Source organism: Calliphora vicina, chromosome 4 (assembly GCF_958450345.1).
Source record: "Calliphora vicina chromosome 4, idCalVici1.1, whole genome shotgun sequence".
In the NCBI taxonomy this organism is placed as follows: Eukaryota; Metazoa; Arthropoda; class Insecta; order Diptera; family Calliphoridae; genus Calliphora; species Calliphora vicina.
In genome coordinates this window covers 117,282,104-117,304,943 of record NC_088783.1, presented here as the reverse complement: position 1 = coordinate 117,304,943, position 22,840 = coordinate 117,282,104, and the positions used below count along the sequence as shown (strand labels likewise).

Genomic DNA, 22,840 nt, shown 5'->3' with positions numbered 1-22,840 from the left:
GCTTTTTAGGAAAAGTTTAAAAACTCAACAATTTTTAAAAAAGTTCGAATATTTGAAAAACTTTATGATTATGAAGCTTTAAAATTTCAAAAACCTTTGAAATAAATAGCTAAAAACTCTACAATATTTAAAAAAGATTTATGATTAAAAAGCTTTGTACCATAAAGCACTAATAAGACCTAAACTTAAAAGCTTTAAAAGATTAAAAAAAACTTTGTGTAAAAATCTTCAATATTTGAAAAGCTTTATGATTAAAAAGCTTTAAAATTTCAATAAGCTTTTAAATAAAAAGCTAAAAACTCTACAATATTTAAAAAAGCTTTATAATTAAAAAACTTTGTACCATAAAGCCTTAATAAGACCTAAACTTAAAAGCTTTAAAAGATTAAAAAAAACTTTGGCTAAAAATCTTCAATATTTAAAAAGTTTTAAGATTAAAAAGCTTAAAAAATTCAAACAGCTTTTTTAGGAAAAGTTAAAAAATTTAATAAGTTTTAAAAAAGCTCGAATATTTGAAAAGCTTTATGATTAAAAAGCTTTGAAATAAAAAGCTAAAAAATCTACAATATTTAAAAAAGCTTTATGATTAAAAAGCTTTGTAGCATAAAGCCTTAATAAGACCTAAACATAAAAGCTTTTAAAAATTAAAAAAAACTTTTTCTAAAAATCTTTAATATTCAAAAAGTTTTAGGATTAAAAAGCTTTTTTAAAAAAAGCTAAAAAACTTTACTAGATTTAAAAAAAGCTAGAATATTTCTAAAGTTTTCAGTTAAAAACTTTATGATTTAAAAGCTTTGTACCATAAAGCTTTAGTAAGATTAAAACTTAAAAGCTTTAAGAAAAGCATGATTAAATAAGCTTTAGAAATTTACAAAATCTTAAAGTTTTATGGTTATTTATTAAAGCTTTAAAATTTAAGAAGCTTAATGGTAAGAAAAAGCTTTAAAAATATTGAAATTTAAGGGACAAAGATTGAGTTTTAAGCAAGCTTTTTTAAAAAAAAGATTTAGCTTAAATAAAACACAAAGCTTTTTTTAAGAGTTTTTATAAAATCTAAGTTTAAACTTAAAGTTTCAGAAAAAAAAAACTTTAAAATATAAATTCTAGAGATACTAATGTAAATTTTACATTTCTTTTTATTTCAATCTAAATTAAACATTTTCCAACGCTTTTTTAGACTAGAAGAGAGAAATGTCAATAAAAAAATGCCTCTCTTTCCACACATTATGGCAATGCATTCTCATGAATTAGGTTGTTGGCTTTCAATTACTTATCTAGTAGTAATCTATGGCTTTCGAGCTGTTTAAACTAGTTTGTATTTATAGTTCTATAAGAGCTAAGTTTAAATCTGTTTGGAAAATATAAATTCTAAAGATATTAATGTAATTTTGATTTTTCTTTTCAAAAGCTTTAAGGCCATTGTTTTATTTTGCAATAAAAATAATAAAAATTAAAGAGCCTTTCAAAAATTTTGATTATTTTATCAAGCAAAACCTGCCAATTTGAAAATAATGCCTGAAAAATACGTCATTTTAAACTGAATCAGTGCCAAAAGTATTGAATCATACACCATATCGAAACAAATTAAATTAATTATAATTAAAATTTTTAGTACAAAGCAACAACAGACTAAAATAATAAAAAAAAACCAAAGATAAGCTATAAAATAGTACAGACAAGTAAATACGATTAAAAATGATAGCAAAACGTGATCGAACATGACTTGCAAAAATACAAATTAAACATATTTACAAAGAAATTGTAAGAATTTATGCATACAAGGTGAAAACAAAAGAAAGGTGGGAATTAATTTTTGAATAAAAAACTATTTCTTTTTATTCAATTTGTTTAAATTTTTTATAGTTTTAAGTTTAATTTGTTTTTTAAATTATAGTTTCAATTACTTTTTTTTGGTATTCAATTTATAGCCTTTCGACTGTCTAGTTTGTTAAATTAAGTATTTTCTAAGCATTTGAGCATGACAAAAGCCATTAAATCGCATGATAACGACATTGTATGAAAATTTGTGAAAAACAATTTTACCCTTAACAAGTTAACTAATAAATTTAGGTGACATTTAAAATTGTTTTTCAATTAGTGTGATTGTTTATTTTTAACTTGAAATCATTAATAATAAACAAAATTATCTAATTATTATTAAATACTCATCGTATTTAACAAATAAGCAACACTGAACTTTCATGATAACTATTAAAATGACGTCACTATATAATGGGATTAAGAAAATGGCGTAGTTAAATACCAAAATGTAAACAAAAGATCTCCTTTAGAGTAACATAACAACAACAACACACACAGACATACTAACAAGCCAGAAAGAGACAGCTATAAACAACATAAATTATGTAAACAAACTTTATATGTATGATTGTGTGTAAGGTAATGCTGTATGTAAATAAAGCATAATTAAGATAAACAAAACAACTGTAAATACAAAGAAATAAAGAATCAAACAATGTTGCCGGCTTATAGGGACACGCTAACTATGAATTAAACATAATTTCAAGTAAAAATCATTAATTTACTATCATTTCATCATATTCTTTTCATAAATGTTATCCAATTTTTTTTTCTGTAATGATTAATTACCTTTTTACCCTCAAATGATCCTTATCTAAAATACTTTTATGATGACTCAAACTATTAAATACTTAAAATGACTATAGTAGTTTACACAAAAGCTCATTTGGCCTGACTATATTTTACCCCAAAAACTACTTAATCGCAATTTATTTTATCTATTTATCTTGTATTGATTTTTGTGCGGGCTAATTTTACATATTCATACAAGAGTTGCACCCACATTTATTTTTATTATTTCAGCTTTTTGGCTTAATTTGTTTACTCAACAAAAAAAAATACTAGAATTGTTCAAATGCTAATGAAGTTTTTGGTAAAAATATCGTTATAAAAAATTGTTATAGCGGCTGCTTTCTTTCCAACCATGGGTTTGTATTTATTTATCAAATAAATTAATAGTTTATCTTTTATCAAATGTCCTCGTGGCATGACTTATGGCGTGACAGCGTCAAGGTCAAATTAAGCTTCAGGCAAAGAACAAATAAAATTTAAATTGATTAAATCAGGAGTGGACGAAATGCACTAGAGATGACGTACAAAAAAAAACAACTAAATGGTAAATGAAATGAACAAAACATATTTCACTTAAGACATAAGATATTTATGTCTCAATTATTATAAAAAGTACTTTGAAAATAAAAAATAAAAAATTTTAATATTTTAAAGACATGACATATTTATGTCTAAGAGAAGTTATGTCAAGACAGATGTATTTATGTCAATGTATTTTTTTAATATTTTAAGAAGATGAAAATGTTTAAAGAAAAGTTTTTCCTGACATTTTTAAAAATATTTAAATTGCCTTGAAATTCTGTCAAGACATATTTATGTCTAAGAGAATTTATGTTAAGGCAGATGTTAAATGTATTTTTTTTTAATTTTTCGAATATTATAATTTTTAAACAAGAATTTTACATGACATTTTTATGTCTGACAGAAATGCTGTCAAGACATATTTATGTCTAAGAGAAATTATGTTAAGACAGATGTTAAATTTGGGTTTTTTTAATTTGCAGAATATTATAATTTTTAATGAAAAATTTTACCTGACATTTTTATGTCTGGCAGAAATTCTGTCAGACATATTTTATGGCATAAGCCAAAATGTTTTAACTTATAAATTATAAGAGCAACAAGTCAAAACAAAATAAAAATTTTAAAAAATATTTTAATTGACATGAAATTCTGTCAAGACATGATATATTTATGTCTGAGAGTTGATATATTTATGTCTACTAAATAAAATTATGTCATAAGAAAAATTTAATTTTAAATTTAAACAATTTTTAATTATGTACATTCGAATTTTCTGAGAAAAACTATTATTTTAAACCAATTTTAATTACTTGACATATTTATGTCAAGACAAATGTCAAAATCAATTAAAATCTTGTAGCTGACATATTTATATCTACAACATAAATTTGTTTTTTTTATAGAAATATTCATCGCTAAATTCAAAAATTGTTGATTGCAAACTGTTTTTTAAGAAAAACAATGCTTCTAAGACCATTTTTTATAGCTAGACATATTTATGTCTGCTAGAAATTATGTCATGACAGATGAAAAAAAAAACCTTTAAACTGTAAAAAAAAATTCTAAATAGACAAATTGTTACAGTAAGATATGTCAGCAATGTAAATATGTTAGCAACCGAAAATGCATCATTAAATTGAAATTTTGTTTGTTGCAAATGAATTTTCTGGGAAGAGTAATTATTTTAAACAACATTTTATTGGCTGACAATATTATGTTTTGTACAAATTATGTCAAAAGAGAAGTTAGACATAAATATTAATGTTCGAATACTGGCTAGCTATAAGAACTTTTGATTACAAATTTATAGGAAAATGTAGTAAATTTTTATATTTTAGTTATTTATAAACATTAAGTTCGAAAATTCGAAATTAGTTTTATACATAAAAAAGGCATTTCAATGCTATTGAAGCATGAGATTTCTATAATTTATTTATTTTAGGTTATTTTACGCATGTTCCAAAATTTCGAAATTAAGTTCGAAAAATTCGAAATTAGACTTATTTTCAAAAATAGCATTTCAATGGGATTGCAGCTAGAAATTAATAATGTTTTTTTAAAATTTATCAAGTTTAGGTTATTTTACGCATGTTCGAAAATTTCGAAATTAAGTTCGAAAAATATAAAATTAAATTTTAAGCTGAAAAATTCAATTTCTATGCCATGAAATTAATAATTTTCTATTATATTTTTCAAGTTTAATTTATTTTAGGCATGTTCGAAAATTTCGAAATTAAGTTCGAAAAATTCGAAATTAGTTTTATGCCTAAAAATAGCATTTCAATGCCATTGAAGCTGGAAATGAATCATTTTCTATTATATTTTTCAAGTTTAGTTTATTTTAGGCATGTTTGAAAATTTCGAAATTAAGGTCGAAAAATTCAAAATTTGTTTTATGCCTAAAAATTGCATTTCAATGCCATTGAAGCAAGAAATTAATAAAGTTCTTTCATATTTAGCAAGTTTAGGTTATTTTACGCATGTTCGAAAATATCGAAATTAAGTTCGAAAAATTCGAAATTAGTTTTATGCCTAAAAATAGCATTTCAATGCCATTGAAGCTGGAAATGAATAACTTTTTATTATATTTTTCAAGTTTAATTTATTTCAGGCATGTTCGAAAATTTCGAAATTAAGTTCGAAAAATTCGAAATTAGTTTTATGCCTAAAAATAGCATTTCAATATCATTGAAACAAGAAATTAATAAAGTTCTTTCATATTTAGCAAGTTTAGGTTATTTTACGCATGTTGGAAAATTTCGAAATTAAGTTCGAAAAATTTAAAAATTAGTTTTATGTTCAAAAATAGCATTTCAATGCCATTGTAGCATGAAATAATTAGTTTCTATCATTTTTTGCCAGTTTAGGTTATTTTACTCATGTTCGAAAATAAGTTCGAAAAATTCGAAATTAGTTTTATGCCTAAAAATGGCATTTCAATGCCATTCATGCTTCAATTTAAGAATTTCATATTATATTTTGCCAATTATGGTTATTTGAGCATGTTCGAAAATTTCGAAATTAAGTTCGAAAATTTTAAAATTTGATTTTAAGTTTAAAAATTACATTTCAAAGATAAAAAAAATTGTTTACTAAAGAAAATACGAATTTTCCTATATAATTTTAATATTTTATTTCTTATTTCGAAAGTTCGAAAAATTTTAAAATTCCAAAATATTACTTATTGGCCAGTTCAACATATTTTATCTATATAAATAATGTTTTTCTATAATTTTTATTCATTTAAATTTATTTTAATCAAGTTCGAAAAAATCTATATTAAATTTTAAAGAGTTTAAGCAAGAAAACAAAGCTTTTCAAAACATTTTGCTGCTTAGATCACAAATTTTATTCGAAAACACATTGTAAAGCATTGAAATATGTAAATGACTTGAAACTATTTTAGATATGACCCCTGCACCTAAACGTATGATTATTATTAAACTCCTGCTAAACAAATTATAACTCATACGTTTAGGTTTTCCTTTAAATTTCATTAGAAACAACTTCCAAATTCTTTTAATTCTTAACAATTTCTATTAAATATATTAAACAGTACTTACTTATTGGTCATATCCATAACATCCGACATCATGAGACGATATTTCTTGCGAAATTTAATGCCATGTTTTGTCTCCAACAAATATTTATTGCAGAAATCCGTCAACGAAATGAAGTAAATAAAGCCCAGTGAGGTTAGAAACAAGCCACGCTGCATGGAAATACGATCCGTGGTATTGGGTATTTGAAACAGGCTGCCCAGGGCCAAACTAATTGAGCCAATGGAACAGGCTAACGAGACATAACAGCGATTGGTACGCAATTGTTGTTTAAAACCACCAGCAGCCACCATATTGAAACGGGATTGTTTGCAGGTGTTTTGGATGAGTGTGTGCGTGGGTAATTGTGTGTGTGTGTGTGCTTTGTTTTGTTTTATTTACTTTATTTTCCCACTAAAGAGAGAGAGGAAGTTATTAAAGGAAGTTTTTAATATAACTGTTCTTTTATTTGAGTAATTTGTTGAGGTTTTCTTTTATATTAAGAGTGTTGAAGAGAGTCTTTTTTTCATTTCTTTAGTTAGTTAGTTGTTGTTGTTGTTATTTTGTTAACAGCTGTTATTAATCAGCAGACAAATAACAAACTGTTGCTGTTTTTTGTTGTTAAAAGGCCCGAAAAGAAATTAAAATGAAAGGGGGAATTTTAAGGTTATCTTTTTAATACTTTTCTTTTCACAGTAATTAACACATTTTTATTAAGATTTTTATTGGCTTGATGTTGCTAAAATAAAAAGAAATTTTGTTTAAAAACACATGCTTGCTTTGTTTTATATAAAAATTATTGTTTTTCTTTTATTTTATAATTAAATTCTTTCTTTCAGTTGTCTTGTTTTTCTTAAATTATTTTTCCATTGTATACATAAAAAAAAAATTGCCGTTGATATGCGTTAGCTTTGAGTTTTAAACTTACACTGATAAAGTATTACACCCCTTATCAATTTGTGCATTTAATACAACCTTCATAAACCAAAAAATATAATACAGTATAAAAAAAAGATAGTGTGGCAAATAAAGCGGGTTTCTTACAAAAAAAATACAAACAAAATATAAAATTTTTCTCTTAAATAATGGTTTATTAAAAAAAAAAATAATTTCTAAGATTTTAAGCTCATTGAAAATTTCGAAATTAAGTTCGAAAAATTCGAAATTTCAAAAATAGGTTAAAAAATGTATAAACCTTATTTTTTGCCATTAAATATTAATTTCCATACAAATTTTTAAGTTCGATAAAATTCGAAAATTTCGAAATTAAGTTCGAAAAATTCTAAATTTAATTTAAACCTATAAGAAGGCATTTTAAACATTTAAATTCCTGATTTCATTAAAAATTTAGCCATTTCTAGACATTTGGAGAGTGATCGAAAATTTCGAAATTAAGTTCGAAAAATTCGAAATTCCAAAAATAGGTTAAAATATATAAAAACCTACTTTTTTTGTCACTAATAAAGATTTACATACAAAATTTTAAGTTTTCAGACATTTTATGAATATTCGAAAATTTCGAAATTAAGTTTGAAAATTCGAAATTTCAAAAATAGCTTAAAATATGTATAAACCTCTTTTTTGCCATTAAATAATGATTTCCATACAAAATATTTTTTTTCGAAAAAATTTCGAAATAAACTTCGAAAATTTAAAATTCCAAAAATAATCTATAAACTTACTTTTTTTGTCACTACATACAAAAGTTTAATTTTTGGGACATTTTATAAATGTTCGAAAATTTCTAAATTTAGTTCGAAAAATTCGAAATTCCAAAAATAGTTTAAAACATGTATAAAGCTACTTTTTTCTCATTAAATAACGATTTCCATACAAAATTTTAAGTTTTCAGACATTTTATGAATATTCGAAAAATTCGAAATTAAGTTCGAAAAATTTTAAATTCCAAAAATAATCTAAAAAAATTTATAAATAACCTTCTTTTTTCAATAAATAATGATTTTATAAATATTTGTGCTTCATTTTCTATCATATTTTGCCAGTTTAGGTTATTTTAAGCATGTTCGAAAATTTCGAAATTAAGTTCGAAAAATTTTAAATTTCAAAAAAGGTTAAAAATTAAACAAAAAATCATGTTTTTATCATTTTAATAGAGATTTCCCTAAGAATTAACATTTTCTAGTCACAAAATTTTATGTTTTGAGACATTTTATGAATATTCGAAAATTTCGAAATTAAGTTCGAAAAATTCGAAATTGAGTTTAACTTTGAAAATAGCATTTTTAAACGTTTAAATAACGGTTTTTATACAAATTTCAAAATAACTTGTCATTTTAAACATTATCTAAAGGTTAAAATTAGAATTTTTAAGCTTTAAATTAATTTTCTTACAAATTTCGCATTTCGAAAACTGATTTGAGCCCAAAAATTATATTGCAAAACTTTTTTATGATATTTTACACATTTTTAGTTATATATTCCAATTTAAAAACATTTTTATTAAAATTTTAATATTATGAGTTTTTTCCTTTTTTAAACGCTTAATTTCGCCTTCTATTGTCACTACTGTTAAACAAGAACAACAACAAATATATCTCACTTCAATTTATGAAGGTGCAAAAGTACTTGAACAATAAATTTTACTCTCTTTTATATTGCTCTCTCTCTCTATCTTTGTTATTATTATCACTCCCTACAGTAAAACCAACAAACTAACAGCAAAAAAAGCTTTTTTTCACAATTGACCAACAGCTTTCATGTTTATCAATTGTTATTTATAATTGTTATAAAAGATATTTAATTGTTTTAAATGAATTCTATCAATATGAAAATAGCAACAAAACAAAAACAAATGTTTCTTATCTAACTATCTTTTATGGAAGAAGTCATCAATTTGTAAAACAAAAACATCTAGAAACGCTATAATACAGCACAATTAATGTTAATGACAGGCAAAATAATAATAAAAGCTAGACGATAAGATAAGCATTTATTTAATCATACAATAAAATAAATACTGTATTATAACCAACAATTTTTACATATTTTTGAGAAAAATTATTTAATAAAATCATTATTCAATCAAAACTTTAAAGAGCATTAGCTAGTGAACGAGAGAGAGAGGAAGTGCTAAGTGATATATGATATATCAGCTTATCAGCACGTGTTGGCGAGAGTAGGAATTCAATTCAATTTAACAAAGCAAAGCTTAGAATAAAGTACATACATATGTAGATAGGAATAAAACAATATGTAGTACATTGGAAGACGATAACCCCTATACTATAAAGTACAGTGGATTGGAATTGAAAAATAACTTAAGTCCCACAAACCTTAACAAATTTAATAGGTTTTTTGTAAAATTTAATTTTCGAAATTAATTTTAAAGCCTAAAATCATACGAAAACTAACGAATTTAGTTATTTATTTTATATTTGAGCAATTTTTATTGCCTTTAAAATTTTCGAAATTAAATTCGAAAAATTCGAAATTAATTTTTAGCCCTATAATAATTTTTTCATGCTTTAGAAAGCCAAAACCTAATGAATTTTGTTATTTGAAAACATTTTAATACACTTTTAGCAATTTCGAAAATCTCAAAATTAAGTTCGAAAAATTTTTAAATTAAAAAAAATAGTTTTTTTAGAAAACATTATACAATAATTGTTTTTTTACAACATTTGAGTCATTTGAAACATATTCGAAAATTTCGAAGTTAAGTTCGAAAAATTCACAGACTAATTTAAACCTTAAAAAAAATATTCATTGATTTTTATAACAAATAATAAACATTTTACTGATTTTGTTTGATTGTAAAGCCATTTCTAGATTTTCGAAATTAAGTTCGAAAAATTTGAAATTAATTTTAAGCCTTAAAATAATTCTCAAAATTTAAATGGACATAAAATTGGGAATTCAGATATTTTTTAACATTTTAAGACACTTTATCTAATTTCGAAAATCTCAAAATTAAGTTCGAAAAATTCGAAATTAATTTAAAACCTTAAAATTTTATTTTCCAGCTTTAGAAAGACAAAAACTAATGAATTTAAGAATTTTATGACACTTTAATTAATTTCGAAAATCTCAAAATTATGTTCGAAAAAATTTGGAATTTATAAAAATTAATTTTTTTAATTTTATTATATAAAACACGATTTTTTAGAAAGAAAATAAATATATTTTATTGATTTTGTATTGTTTTAAGCAAATTCAAGATTTTCGAAATTAAGTTCGAAAAATTCGAAATTAATTTAAAGCCTTAAAATTATATTTTCCAGCTTTAAAAAGACAAAAACTAATGAATTTAGGTATTTTCTCACACTTTAATTAATTTCGAAAATCTCAAAATTAAGTTCGAAAATTTTTCAAAGCATAAAAATTAATTTTTCATAATTTTATTTTATAAAACTTGATATTTTACAACAAATGTAACAAAATTTATAAATTTTAAGAAAATTTCACATTTTCGAATTTAAGTTCGAAAAATTCGAAATTAATTTTAAGCATTAAAATAGTATTTTCAAGCTTAAGAAAGACAAAAGCTTATGAATTTAGGTATTTTATAGCACTTTAATTAATTTCAAAAATCTCGAAATTAAGTTCGAAAAATTTGGAATTATAAAAATTTAGTATTTTATAATTTTATAAAGAAAATAAACATATTTTATTTTTGTTCTGTTTTAGGCAAATTCAACACTTTCGTAATTATGTTCGAAATTGATTTAAAGACTCAAAAAAACATTTTGAATTCCACTAATGCTTTAAGAAGAAATTTGATAAGAATCGAAACCAAAATTTAACCTTCTTTCTCAATTTCTATACACTTTCCTTTGTAATTTATTCATTTAAATAAAAATTTCAAATATACTCGAGACAATTGCTCAATAGACTGCATCATTCAATACAAATTTAATCAATTATCAATCAAATTTAGATACAAAAACAACAAGAACAATAACAGCTAAAAACAATATACATCAATAAATAAAATTCATATGGAAAAAACATTACTAAACAATTTAGTCATCAAAAGCAATTGCGCTAAAATAAAAAAAATATACACATGCAAGTCACCGAACGAACACACAATATACATTTAAATACAATAATTTATTACTGTTCTAATATGTAGATCGTTTCTTTTTAGAATAATAAATAAAATAAAAACTTAAATGAAATTACATGCATAATAGCAAAAAAAATAAAACAGCAGCGAATCATTTTACTTAAAAAACTTTTATTTTCATTTTAGTAACATTGAAAATAAAAAGTGCGATTTGTTTTCGTTGCTGACCCCTTTAAACTACAACAACAAAAATGCAATGAAAAAAATAAACAATATTCAATGACAAGACAAAAACAACAAACAACCAACCAACACTCACGCCAAAAGCTGAGCAAATTAGAGGGAGTAGAAGAAAAACACCAAAAACAACACACCAAAAGAAAAGTGTCAAAAAGTTGAGAATGTTGCCAATGTTTGAAATGTAATGCAGTTAATTAGCGATTTTTTCAAAAGCTTTCTTTATGTTTTAATGATTCAGTAAAGTTTTCTATTTGAAAATATTTATTTTCTTATCAAATCTTATCAAAATTGTTATTAGTTTGAAGATATGTAGGAATTTGATAAAAAAAAAACATTTTATCCCATTAATTATATTAATGTTAGGAAAATAAAGATAAAACTAAAGTTGTTTTATAAATTGTTCTTTATTAATGACTAATGGGCAGTAATAAACGAATGTAACTATAAAAAGTGGTTTAGATAAAAATATTAAATCTAATATAGAATAACTTCTATTAAAAACTGTAATTCTAACTAAAAATGTTTTATTAATTCCACCAAATAAAGTTTCAGCTCAATTATGAATAAAAATTCTCCGGGAGTTTTTTTCCCTTTTCCTATTAAAACTCAATGGGATAAAACTCCAGGTGATTTTTTTATTCATAATTGGTCAGTATATATGTATATCCGTTTATATAACCGCTTTAATTGATATTTAAAATCGAGAAAATCGGCCCAGAAATGGCTGAGATATAGGGAAAATACCAAGACAACGTCGATTTTTTATCTATATCTGGTTTACTTAGTCATTAATAGACAATATGGATATCTAGTGATAGATATTTTAAATTCCTTTGCAACTTCTTATATAAGGCCACAGTAAGTCAAAATCGGGAAAAATATTTTTTAACCCGAATTTCGGGAAACATATTTTTTACCCGTTTTATTTACAAAAATTTTTTTTTTAAATAAAATATTTTACAATTTATTTTTTTTCCAGAAAAAAATTTTCAATCTTTATCTCAAAGAGTTTTTTGATGAATGGCTTTTACTCAAACGCCGATAAAAAAGTTTATTTATAATTGTGTGTGAAAATCATCAGTTTTGAAATATTGTTTTGGCTTTTTTTCATGTTTCCTGTTTACGATTAACTCTCATTAACAATACTTAACTTAATTTAAAGTTAACACTAACTATAGGTCAGAATTTTACAAATCTTGTATTTGAAATTTAACCAAAATAATATTTGTGGTTGCTTTTAATTAGAATTTAGTGTTAGCAAAAATAATGTGGCATATTTCAGTTAAACTTTTTCTAACTTTAAGTTAAGTTTTTATTGTTATAGGTTAAGTTGTATACAAATCAATAGCAAATAATTATTTTAGTTAAACTACACAACAAATTTAGTGTAAATAAAACCTTAAAACTATTATAACTTTATTTTCCTTATATATACTCCAATTTAACCTAAATTTTGCAATTTTCTAAAAATCAGCGTTTTTTTTCTGTGTAAAACTTTAAGGCGTTTTTTAACAGACTTTAATGTTAACACTTATGTTAAATCATTGCTTAACAAAATGAGGGGGTGTAAAAAGGGAGAGCTTCAACAAACAAGAGATAGAAAGAGAGAGAGATAAAATCAACATTAAACAAATATGAAAAGCATAGAAAAAAACCAGCAAACATAAAATAAACAACAACACAAACACAGTTTGCAATAAACATTATTACTATTACAAGAACAACAACAACACAGTGACATTAACCAAAAAATAAGAAATAAGAGGAAAAAAGTGGGTCAAATGCGGCATATTGTAGAAAAAAAGTACATATTTCAAGGGAAAAAATAAAAGATATGAATTTTAGGTAATAATTTCATGACAATAGAAACTAACTACAAATTAATTAAAAAGCATAGTAAAGTAGTAATTGAGATAAATAAAAATCACATGACTTTTAGTAACAAATAATAAAAAACGAAAAAAATCATGACCAGTAATAAAGAAGTATAAAAGTAACAATTACACCCAAACATAGAACGAAATCAAAACTACAACAACAACTACAAGAATCCAGTGATCGACCGGTTATGTCATGCATTTTTTTCTGCTTTATTTTTGGGGAAAAAAAATCTTAAGAATTAAAAATTGTGATGCAAACTTTCAAACTACCTAACAATTACAGCTTTATTAAACTATGAGCTAATAATAATAAATATTACCACACTTATTTTTGTTTATATGGCTAAAGTATTACAAATATTTTACTTGTGTTTTTTTTGGTGTATTACAATGTATAAAATTTGTTAATTTATAATTATGTATTTGTTTAAAACTCAAAGCTTTTTTATAGGACCCGGTGCAATATTGTGTGTGTGATTCATGGAATTATTTTTATTTGTTTATTTATTTGCAATTTGTATTTATTTCATTTTCTTATAAACAACAACAACACTTTGCTAAACACAAACACTTTGTTTAATTTGTTTTAAAATTCATAAGAATTTTTTTTCTAATTTATTAAACTTTATTCACCCAACAGCCACTGTGACTAATCTGCTCTCACTCAAATTCAATGAACAACTGTTTTTTTTTTTGTTCTCCAAATGACAGCAACATAATGGCAATATGGCGATTTTTGTAACCATTTAGCGGTTATTTTAGCTGTTGGTGAGTATATTAGCGGTTTTTATGCAAATGTATGACATCCAGGGTTGGCTAATGTAAAGTGAGTAGTAAAAGTTAACGGTAACGTTATTTTATTTAAATTTTGTAACGGTATTTTATTAATTATGATATATTGGCTTAATTTGTCACGTTATCTTAAAGATAACTCTTTGATTTTACCAATATTAAGAGAAATTCAATGAAAATAAAGAAATAATAATAATAATTTTACTTATATTTTAGAATACTGGATTAACTTAGTTTCATTTAATTTTTAAAAGATTTATAAACAACAATTTGCAACAATTCATTTGATTTTTCAAAGATTAATAATTTTGAAAATAACATTTTACGTTTAGTTAAATCTGGTTTAAATAAATTGTATAAGTTTAGCTTAAACTTGCTTTAAACAAGTTTAGCTAAACCTGGATTAACTTAATTTAATTTTTAAAGGATCAATGTTTTTTAAACAACATTTTACCAATATTTAATAACATTGCTTACGTTTAGTTAAACCTGGTTTATATAAGTTTAGCTAAACTAGGATTAATTAAGTTTTATTTAGTTTTTAATAGATTTGTTTTTTTTCAACAATATTTCTACTTGAGGAATAATATTTTAAAGAAAAAACTGTTAAATTCTATTTATTTCACTATATATTTTACATAAAATTTAAATTTAGCATAATCGGTGTAAATTTGTAAAAGTTAAGGGCATCCAAAGATTTTTCATATCTTAGGTGGTTAACTTTGACAAGCAGTAGCTGGACCATTAAAACATCAGATTAGTTAAAATTTAATTTACTGAAAGCTTAAGTCCTACTCTATGACTTTCACTTATATTGTTTTTCAATCAAACCAATAGTTTAAAAGATATACAAATTAAATGATAAATTATTTATATTATGATTTAAAATAAAAGTTTTTGTGATTTTTTTTAACAATTAAAAGTTACCAGCATTGGCCAGCAATGTCAAAGCTTTTGTGCAGAAAGCAAAAGAGAGAGAGAGAGTGAGTGCAAAATAAAATGTCAAATAAGCTGCCAGATTAAATTGTAACATAAACAAGTATTTTTATTAATAATTAATGTTTTATATTAAAAAAAAGTAATTTATTTTATATATTATTAATTATATTTATGATGTTTTATTTAATTAAAACAAATTTTAGCTGGTTTTGTTTATTAAAGTTTAAGGATCATTGTTAATGTAACAGTTTGAACGTCTTTCTTTATTTATAGTTTGAGGATTATTGCTGTCATTTAATAAAGCTGCCAGTACCAGTTTAAAGCAGCCGAAAAACATAGCGCATTTTATCTGTCTTTGAAAACCTCCTTAGTATTTGATGATGAGACATCTGTTTTTTTAAAAAGAAGACGTTGATCATTATCCTGGATGGAAAATCGCTTCTCAATATCAAAAATAGCTGCACTATCAATAGGTAAGTACCCATAATTTTTTCAAGTTTCTTTGTGAAAATATATAGTATCTCCCTAAAACCTCAACCCTAAAATTGCAATTTTAGAGGTATTTGGAGACTTTAAGACTTCATAACATTTAGAAAACCAAATGGCCTTATACTCTCGAAATAGCTTTGTTCTTTAAGTCCTTCCCTATTCATTTTCAATAAGTTTTTATGGGTTTTAAGTTTCTTTAACATTTGAGCCATAAAATTGCCTCATGTTCTTCAAAAAACCCTGGTTTTTATGACTACAACTTGCCGTCTCCAATTTTTTTTATGATAATAATCAGCATAGTGCTTTACCATTTTAATTAAACTACTATACTGCTTTTATTTGCAATCAAATGAATTAGCTGCATTTAAAGGAATAAACCACCCTTTTTAAAAGGTAAAAACTTAACAATATATTTGATTTCACAAAAAATACTTTAAAACTTTATTGAAACAAAAAATAAACCTTATTTTAAATCATTATTAACATTTTTTGCTATATTCTTGCTATAAATAGATAATGTTAGGGGGGAATTACAATCGCCCGCACTCCATTGACACTCGCCATCATATATCGTTTTATTGCTAAGACCATAAATGGCACCTGTATCCTGGCGACACAGTAAATAATCATCCTGCCTAAAAACCAGCTGATTATTATCCACCAATTCCACAGACCAAATATAATTTCTTAATTTATGTTTCAGATTACTGGCTCCTATGGCATTTGCATACTGTGGCAATCTATGGAAATAGCCTTTTAAATGTTTACTAACCAAAGCCACATTCAAATCCTCCAAATTGTCTTCCTTGGTCTTTTCAAACACGGGCTGTATAAGACCCATATAGGCGGCATTAATTTTATTCCAATTTGTTGATAAAACCTGGCTGGTATCACCATTAATTTTAAGATCCAACGTTTGATATAACACCTCCGAGTATAGCTGATTGTTTAAGCAAAATTCTTGCCTGCCAAATAAATACTGCAAAGAAGAGGGTAGACTTTGTAAAGTGCTGTTAACTAAATGTTGAGTGCTGGGGCTTAGTCGTGTAAAAAACACATCATTCTTGATTTTATAGAAACAATTGGCAGCCAGCAATACATAATTAGGATCTTGTATTTCATCCAATCTATAGCGCCAATATAAAGCCAACTGTGCCCTGGTCATGATTATGAAACTTTCCAAATAATATTTCTCATAGATTTTCCACAATAGTTCCACCAAATCTTGCACCGGTATTTTTTCATACATATAACTCAAGGCTTTATTGTACACAACTTGTATATCTGTTATGGGTGGCTCTTGATTGTTCAAGGCCTTTACCAATTGTTCATTAAGGATAATGCTTTTAAAATCCGGCTGTTTCGATTCCCATTTATACGGATTTTGTGTAAATTGCATGAGCAAAGTATTTAATATATTATTATTAAGTGTTAACACATTTGAGATTTGTTTAAACAGCAAAACATTCAATAAAATTAATTGGAATAATCGACAGGTCTTCATTTTGCGTTTTTAAACTCGTACGTATTAAAAGTTAGGCAGGCGTTAGAATACTAAGGTATTTTATGCTAAATTTAGAGCTGCATGTTTTGTCTGATTCTTTTTGCTGACCTTGAGGGTCATTTCTGACAAATGTTTTGATTATTTTGTTGTTTTTTAAAGAAATTTTATCAATTTGGGTTTTTTTTTTCCTTGGCTTAGTTGAAAACAAGAGTTTGTTTTATTTAGCAAATAATGAAATGTTTTCAAAAACAATTCACCATTAAAGAGAACTGCATGTGTCTTTGATTAATCTTATTTAAGTGGAATTTGGATTAAAATAATCTCTAGAGATGTTGCTTGTCAGAGAAGTTTAATGTCAGTTTTTAAACAGCATCTTAATTTTGAACAGAAATCAGATTTTTGCATTTTTATACCCTTCACCCTCACCCTACTAGAACAGAACTAGAACAGAACTTGAACAGAACTAGAACAGAACTAGAACAGAACTAGAACAGAACTAGAACAGAACAAGAACAGAACTAGAACAGAACTAGAACAGAACTAGAACAGAACTAGAACAGAACTAGAACAGAACTAGAACAGAACTAGAACAGAACTAGAACAGAACTAGAACAGAACTAGAACAGAACTAGAACAGAACTAGAACAGAACTAGAACAGAACTAGAACAGAACTAGAACAGAACTAGAACAGAACTAGAACAGAACTAGAACAGAACTAGAACAGAACTAGAACAGAACTAGAACAGAACTAGAACAGAACTAGAACAGAACTAGAACAGAACTAGAACAGAACTAGAACAGAACTAGAACAGAACTAGAACAGAACTAGAACAGAACTAGAACAGAACTAGAACAGAACTAGAACAGAACTAGAACAGAACTAGAACAGAACTAGAACAGAACTAGAACAGAACTAGAACAGAACTAGAACAGAACTAGAACAGAACTAGAACAGAATTAGAGCAGAACTAGAACAGACCTACAATTGAAGCTTAAATAAGTCTTGGGTTTGTTTAAAAAACTATATATTTATTTATATTAATAAAATTCATTATTTTTAAAAGCTATTGCACTTTAATATCACATTAATTGAGATAATTTTTTATAGAGCTGAGAGATGAAACAAAAATTATTCAAGACTTTTTCAGTTTTGAGTTCAATTGAATTGGTTACAAAGGAAACATATCAGCTATTGACTCAGCAATGGAGCTGTCACGGAAACGGCCTATGCGCAAAGCATAGGATATAGCATGGGCCACATAGGATTGTTCATGCACGCCATGGAAGAGATAAGACATGGCACCTATAAGATAGAAAAAAACAGAAAACGTTTAGGAAAATAAAGGAATATTTAATTTTGCAATCTTTTCATTTGCCACTTACCCACTGAATGTACGGTCACATCACTGCCACCATGATAATTTTCATCGGTATTCACGGCTCCCTGTTGCATGTACTCCCAATCTGTGGTATCCTGTTGTGTAGGATCTTTTCTTAAGCCATTCTCATCTGCTCGGAAGCCCTTATACGTAGTGCCATAGGTTAATGTAGTATAGGGAGTGCCCTCTGTCTTGGAATTGCCGGCCACACCCAATATATCTGCTCCTCTGGCAGCATAACCATTTATGGTCAAAGTATGAGCATGATCAGCGGTAACAATAACCATAGTATCATCCAATTTGTCATCCAAGTATTTAACACTGGCATCAATGGCCTCATTGAAGGCCAACACCTCACTTAAAGCCTTTTTAGCGGTGCCTCTATGATGGGCCTGATCGATCATGCCTCCCTCCACCACCAGCAAAAAGCGCTGATCTTTAGTTTTGAAAAACTCCAAAGCTTTTAAGACCATTTCCTTTAACGAGGGCATGCCGCTGGGAGAGGTGTCACGCTCAAATTCATATTTCATATGGCCATTGGCAAAGATGCCCAAAATATAGTCTACTTCCGAGGGATTAATTGCTTCTAATTGTCCGGAGTTTTGGGCCACTGCATGAGGCTGATTACGTCCCGTTTTGATATTAGACCATTCCTGTATTAAATCACGGCCATCTTTGGACTTACAAGCCCAAGTATCAATGGGATCTGTGGGTGAATCCACCACATTGGTCATTAACATTTGACGGCCTCCTCCCATTATGACATTAGTGTTTTGTCCGGTAAGATCTTCTATTAGCTGGCGTGCAATATCTTTACATCCCTCTGTATGAGCCGAAGCAGGCATATTTTGCTCACATTCCCAGCGGCGATCGGGGGTATGGGAATATAAGGCGGCTGGGGTGGCATGAGTAACACGTGTATTGGTGACAAAACCCGTTAACATGCCATCATCTTGAGCCCATTTTAATATAGAGTTAACCTGATGATCCGGATTCAAAGAAGCCGAACAATTGGCTAAATTTACACTGGCATCCACGCCACCAGTTTCATAGTTGACTTTTACACCCGAAAACAAAGCGGTGGCGGTGGAAAAGGAATCAGGCACTTGTTTATTGGCACAATAGGTCTGTTATATAAAGAAAGATTTCATTTAATTTTAAATTTTGTTTAAAAATTTAAAACAAAAACTTACCTTCAACAAACCCATATCGGGAAACTCCTCCCAGGACATTAAGCCCTCCTCAGAGAAACCCATTATTCGAGCAGCTGTCACTGTATTAGGTCCCATGCCATCACCCACAAACAATATCACATTCTTGGCTCTTCTCTTGTTACGCTTTCTATTCAAAGCCTTTTGCAACTCCTCGGTGCCACGTTCAAACCATTCATTCTGTTCTATAGGCAGATCCATAACCAAGGCTCTGGCCTCATCCATTAAACCATTAATGGGATGATTGGCATTTATGGTGTGATGAATGACAAAACCCACTGTCATAACCACCAGTAAAATGGCGGAAAATGAGACGGCTATTATAAAGATTTTCGATTTGTATACCTTTTTCTTGGGTGGCTTAAAGTCTGTGCTATAGCTTTGGCTATAGTTATCCAGTTCCACATTGCTGCTGCTGCTGTTCTCCGTTATACGTTTGCGATCTGTCATTTTGTCGATGTTTCTTTCTTAAATGTATCCGACTTACTATTTAACAAAAACTTCTCTCGCAAGTTATAACCATATGAAATTTAAAGCTAAAATAAGATAAGATATAGAGCAAAAAGAAAGAACCATTATTATTAACAGTTTCAATTGTATGTAGTATATCATTATTTGTGTATTATTTTCCATACTAATAACTACTTTATCTTTATGAGCTGCCACTAACAAATACCTACCTTTGAGAGAATTCAAAGTTAATGTGAATGTAAATTTGTCAATTGATAACAATTTTGTGATAATTTGGGTTATTTATAATTAAGTTAATATTTTATTATATTTTCTTTACCAAAAAACAAACCAACAAGTTTATGATGCTGTAAACTATGTCTAGAACAAATTTGTATTTTTAGCATATCTTGAGAAATCAAGATAAATCTTTTCAAAGAAACCCCTTTGTTGTTATGAAAACCCTGGTTTTATAACGGTTTTTGTGGTAAAACTGTTTGTGGTAAAACAGTTTTGTGGTAATAGAGTTTGTAGTAACACAGTTTGAGGATAACTGCTTTAAGACAGTATTTTAAACTGACATTTTTTAAGGGAAAAACTTGAGGTTTGAATTAAAAACTTGTTAAAGAAAAATTGAAGGAAACTTGTTTGTAAAAATGTGGGATTTACAATAGGTGGCATATGTTTTGAACTGAACAGTCTAGTTCAGTTTTAGTTCAGTTCTAGTTATACCCTTCACCTTCGTGAAGGATAAGTTTGTCATTCCGTTTGTAATTTCCACAATATAATTTTTCGACCCTACTTTAGTATATATATTCTGGATCCTTATAGATAGCGGAGTCGGTCTGTTGAAATCAACTTTCCGAAGCCCCCAAATAACATTAATACACGATTCATACATCAATATCTCCGGAAATCTTCCGGCTCGGTTGCTATTTAAAAATCGAGAATCGGTCCACAAATGGCTGAGATATAAAAACTAGGACAACCTCGATTTTTGACCTATATGTGGATTACTAAGTCATTAATATAAACAATATGGATATCTAATGACCTTAGTAAGTTGGACCTACAATGGGTCAAAATCGGAAAAAATATTGTTTAACCCGAATTTTTTTTCACAAAGTTTTTTTTTGCTAAATATTAAAAAAGAAAAATTTTCAAAAAAAAAATTTCAAATTTAACAAAAAAAAAATTTTAAAAAAATTCGAAAATAAAAATTAGTTCTGTTCTAGTTCTGTTCTAGTTCTGTTCTAGTTCTGTTCTAGTTCTGTTCTAGTTCTGTTCTAGTTCTGTTCTAGTTCTGTTCTAGTTCTGTTCTAGTTCTGTTCTAGTTCTGTTCTAGTTCTGTTCTAGTTCTGTTCTAGTTCTGTTCTAGTTCTGTTCTAGTTCTGTTCTAGTTCTGTTCTAGTTCTGTTCTAGTTCTAGTTCTGTTCTAGTTCTGTTCTAGTTCTGTTCTAGTTTTGTTCTAGTTCTGTTTTAGTTACTTCTGCTTCATGAAAACAAACTTAATAAAGCACTGCTAACATTTCGTACAGTACCGAAAATTGGTAACCAACCTTGCATTAAACACTTCCAGATATAATTATTTACACACTGACCTATTTATGAAGTTCAAATCAATAAATTTTTTAGCTTAATAAAGCAATTTTCTTCACGTTTCAAAGGCATGCTATAATCTTTTTAAAAATAAATGATAATTGAATGATTTAAACAAAGATTGACAGCTAACACTTGCACTGATTAACCTTTTTTTTAAATCTATTGAATCAAGATCGTTTTTCAAATTTTATTGATTTAAATCTAGAACACTTTAAAGTAATTAAGCACGTGCTTACTTCATATTTAATAAAACACTTAAACAATTATTTTAATTATCTTTTACACCAAAAACAAATTACCGTGCTTACGTACCATTTAACTGTTCTTCAACTCCAGCCAATGTAAACTGAACTCTTAAATCTCGTTTAATGCTCTTGTAACTCTGTTGAAATTAAATTATTTTATATTGCAAACCAAACAAAACTCGTATAAAAAAAAGGTTTTATCTCACGTATTACTTGCAATAAACTAAAACAGAAATGTATCAAAATAAATTCGTTACTGAAAAATGTATAAAGAAAAAAATGGTGTGCAAATCAATATGGTGGCTTTTAAAGTAGGTTTCCCTTAAATTGAAATTTAAGAGACCACTTGAATGGCTTTAACAACAATTTGTTTAATTTTATTAATATTTTTGCGTTGATTTCCTAAAATAAACTAAATGACGTTGTTAAATCTAATCGAAAATAAGTTTTATTGCAGATAAAACAAAACGTTTGGGTGCCGGTGGAAAAATCAATATAAATGTGATAATTTTGGTTGTAAATAAATATAAACAATAGGAATTAAACGAATTTTGGATGCATTAAACTGAACTAGAACAGAACTAGAACAGAACTAGAACAGAACTAGAACAGAACTAGAACAGAACTAGAACAGAACTAGAACAGAACTAGAACAGAACTAGAACAGAACTAGAACAGAACTAGAACAGAACTAGAACAGAACTAGAACAGAACTAGAACAGAACTAGAACAGAACTAGAACAGAACTAGAACAGAACTAGAACAGAACTAGAACAGAACTAGAACAGAACTAGAACAGAACTAGAACAGAACTAGAACAGAACTAGAACAGAACTAGAACAGAACTAGAACAGAACTAGAACAGAACTAGAACAGAAGTAGAACAGAACTAGAACAGAACTA

General features: G+C 26.7%; 2 protein-coding genes across 4 annotated transcripts in view; both read right to left on the bottom strand.

Annotated features, from left to right (window-relative positions):
* LOC135957759 (uncharacterized) overlaps nucleotides 1-14,005 on the bottom strand; it is a 39,775-nt gene extending 25,770 nt beyond the window's left edge. The window contains exons 1-2 of one of the 3 annotated variants that reach the window (XM_065508557.1): nucleotides 13,959-14,005; nucleotides 6,201-6,590 (exon numbers count right to left, since the gene is read on the bottom strand). In XM_065508557.1, coding sequence (XP_065364629.1) covers nucleotides 6,201-6,490 — 290 coding nt within the window. In that variant the 5' untranslated portion in view covers nucleotides 6,491-6,590; nucleotides 13,959-14,005. Of the gene's footprint in view, nucleotides 1-6,200; nucleotides 7,013-13,958 lie in introns of those variants that run through there. The other 2 variants (XM_065508556.1, XM_065508555.1) reach the window with 2 other exon arrangements.
* A 4,053-nt stretch (nucleotides 14,006-18,058) lies between these two features.
* Alp12 (Alkaline phosphatase 12) lies at nucleotides 18,059-20,160 on the bottom strand. Its single transcript, XM_065508369.1, has 3 exons — nucleotides 19,623-20,160; nucleotides 18,434-19,556; nucleotides 18,059-18,353 (listed from the first exon to the last, which is right to left on the bottom strand). The coding sequence occupies exons 1-3, from the start codon at nucleotides 20,088-20,090 to the stop codon at nucleotides 18,220-18,222; spliced, it is 1,725 nt and encodes a 574-aa protein (XP_065364441.1). The 5' UTR covers nucleotides 20,091-20,160; the 3' UTR covers nucleotides 18,059-18,219.
* Between the last annotated feature and the right edge of the window lie 2,680 nt (nucleotides 20,161-22,840).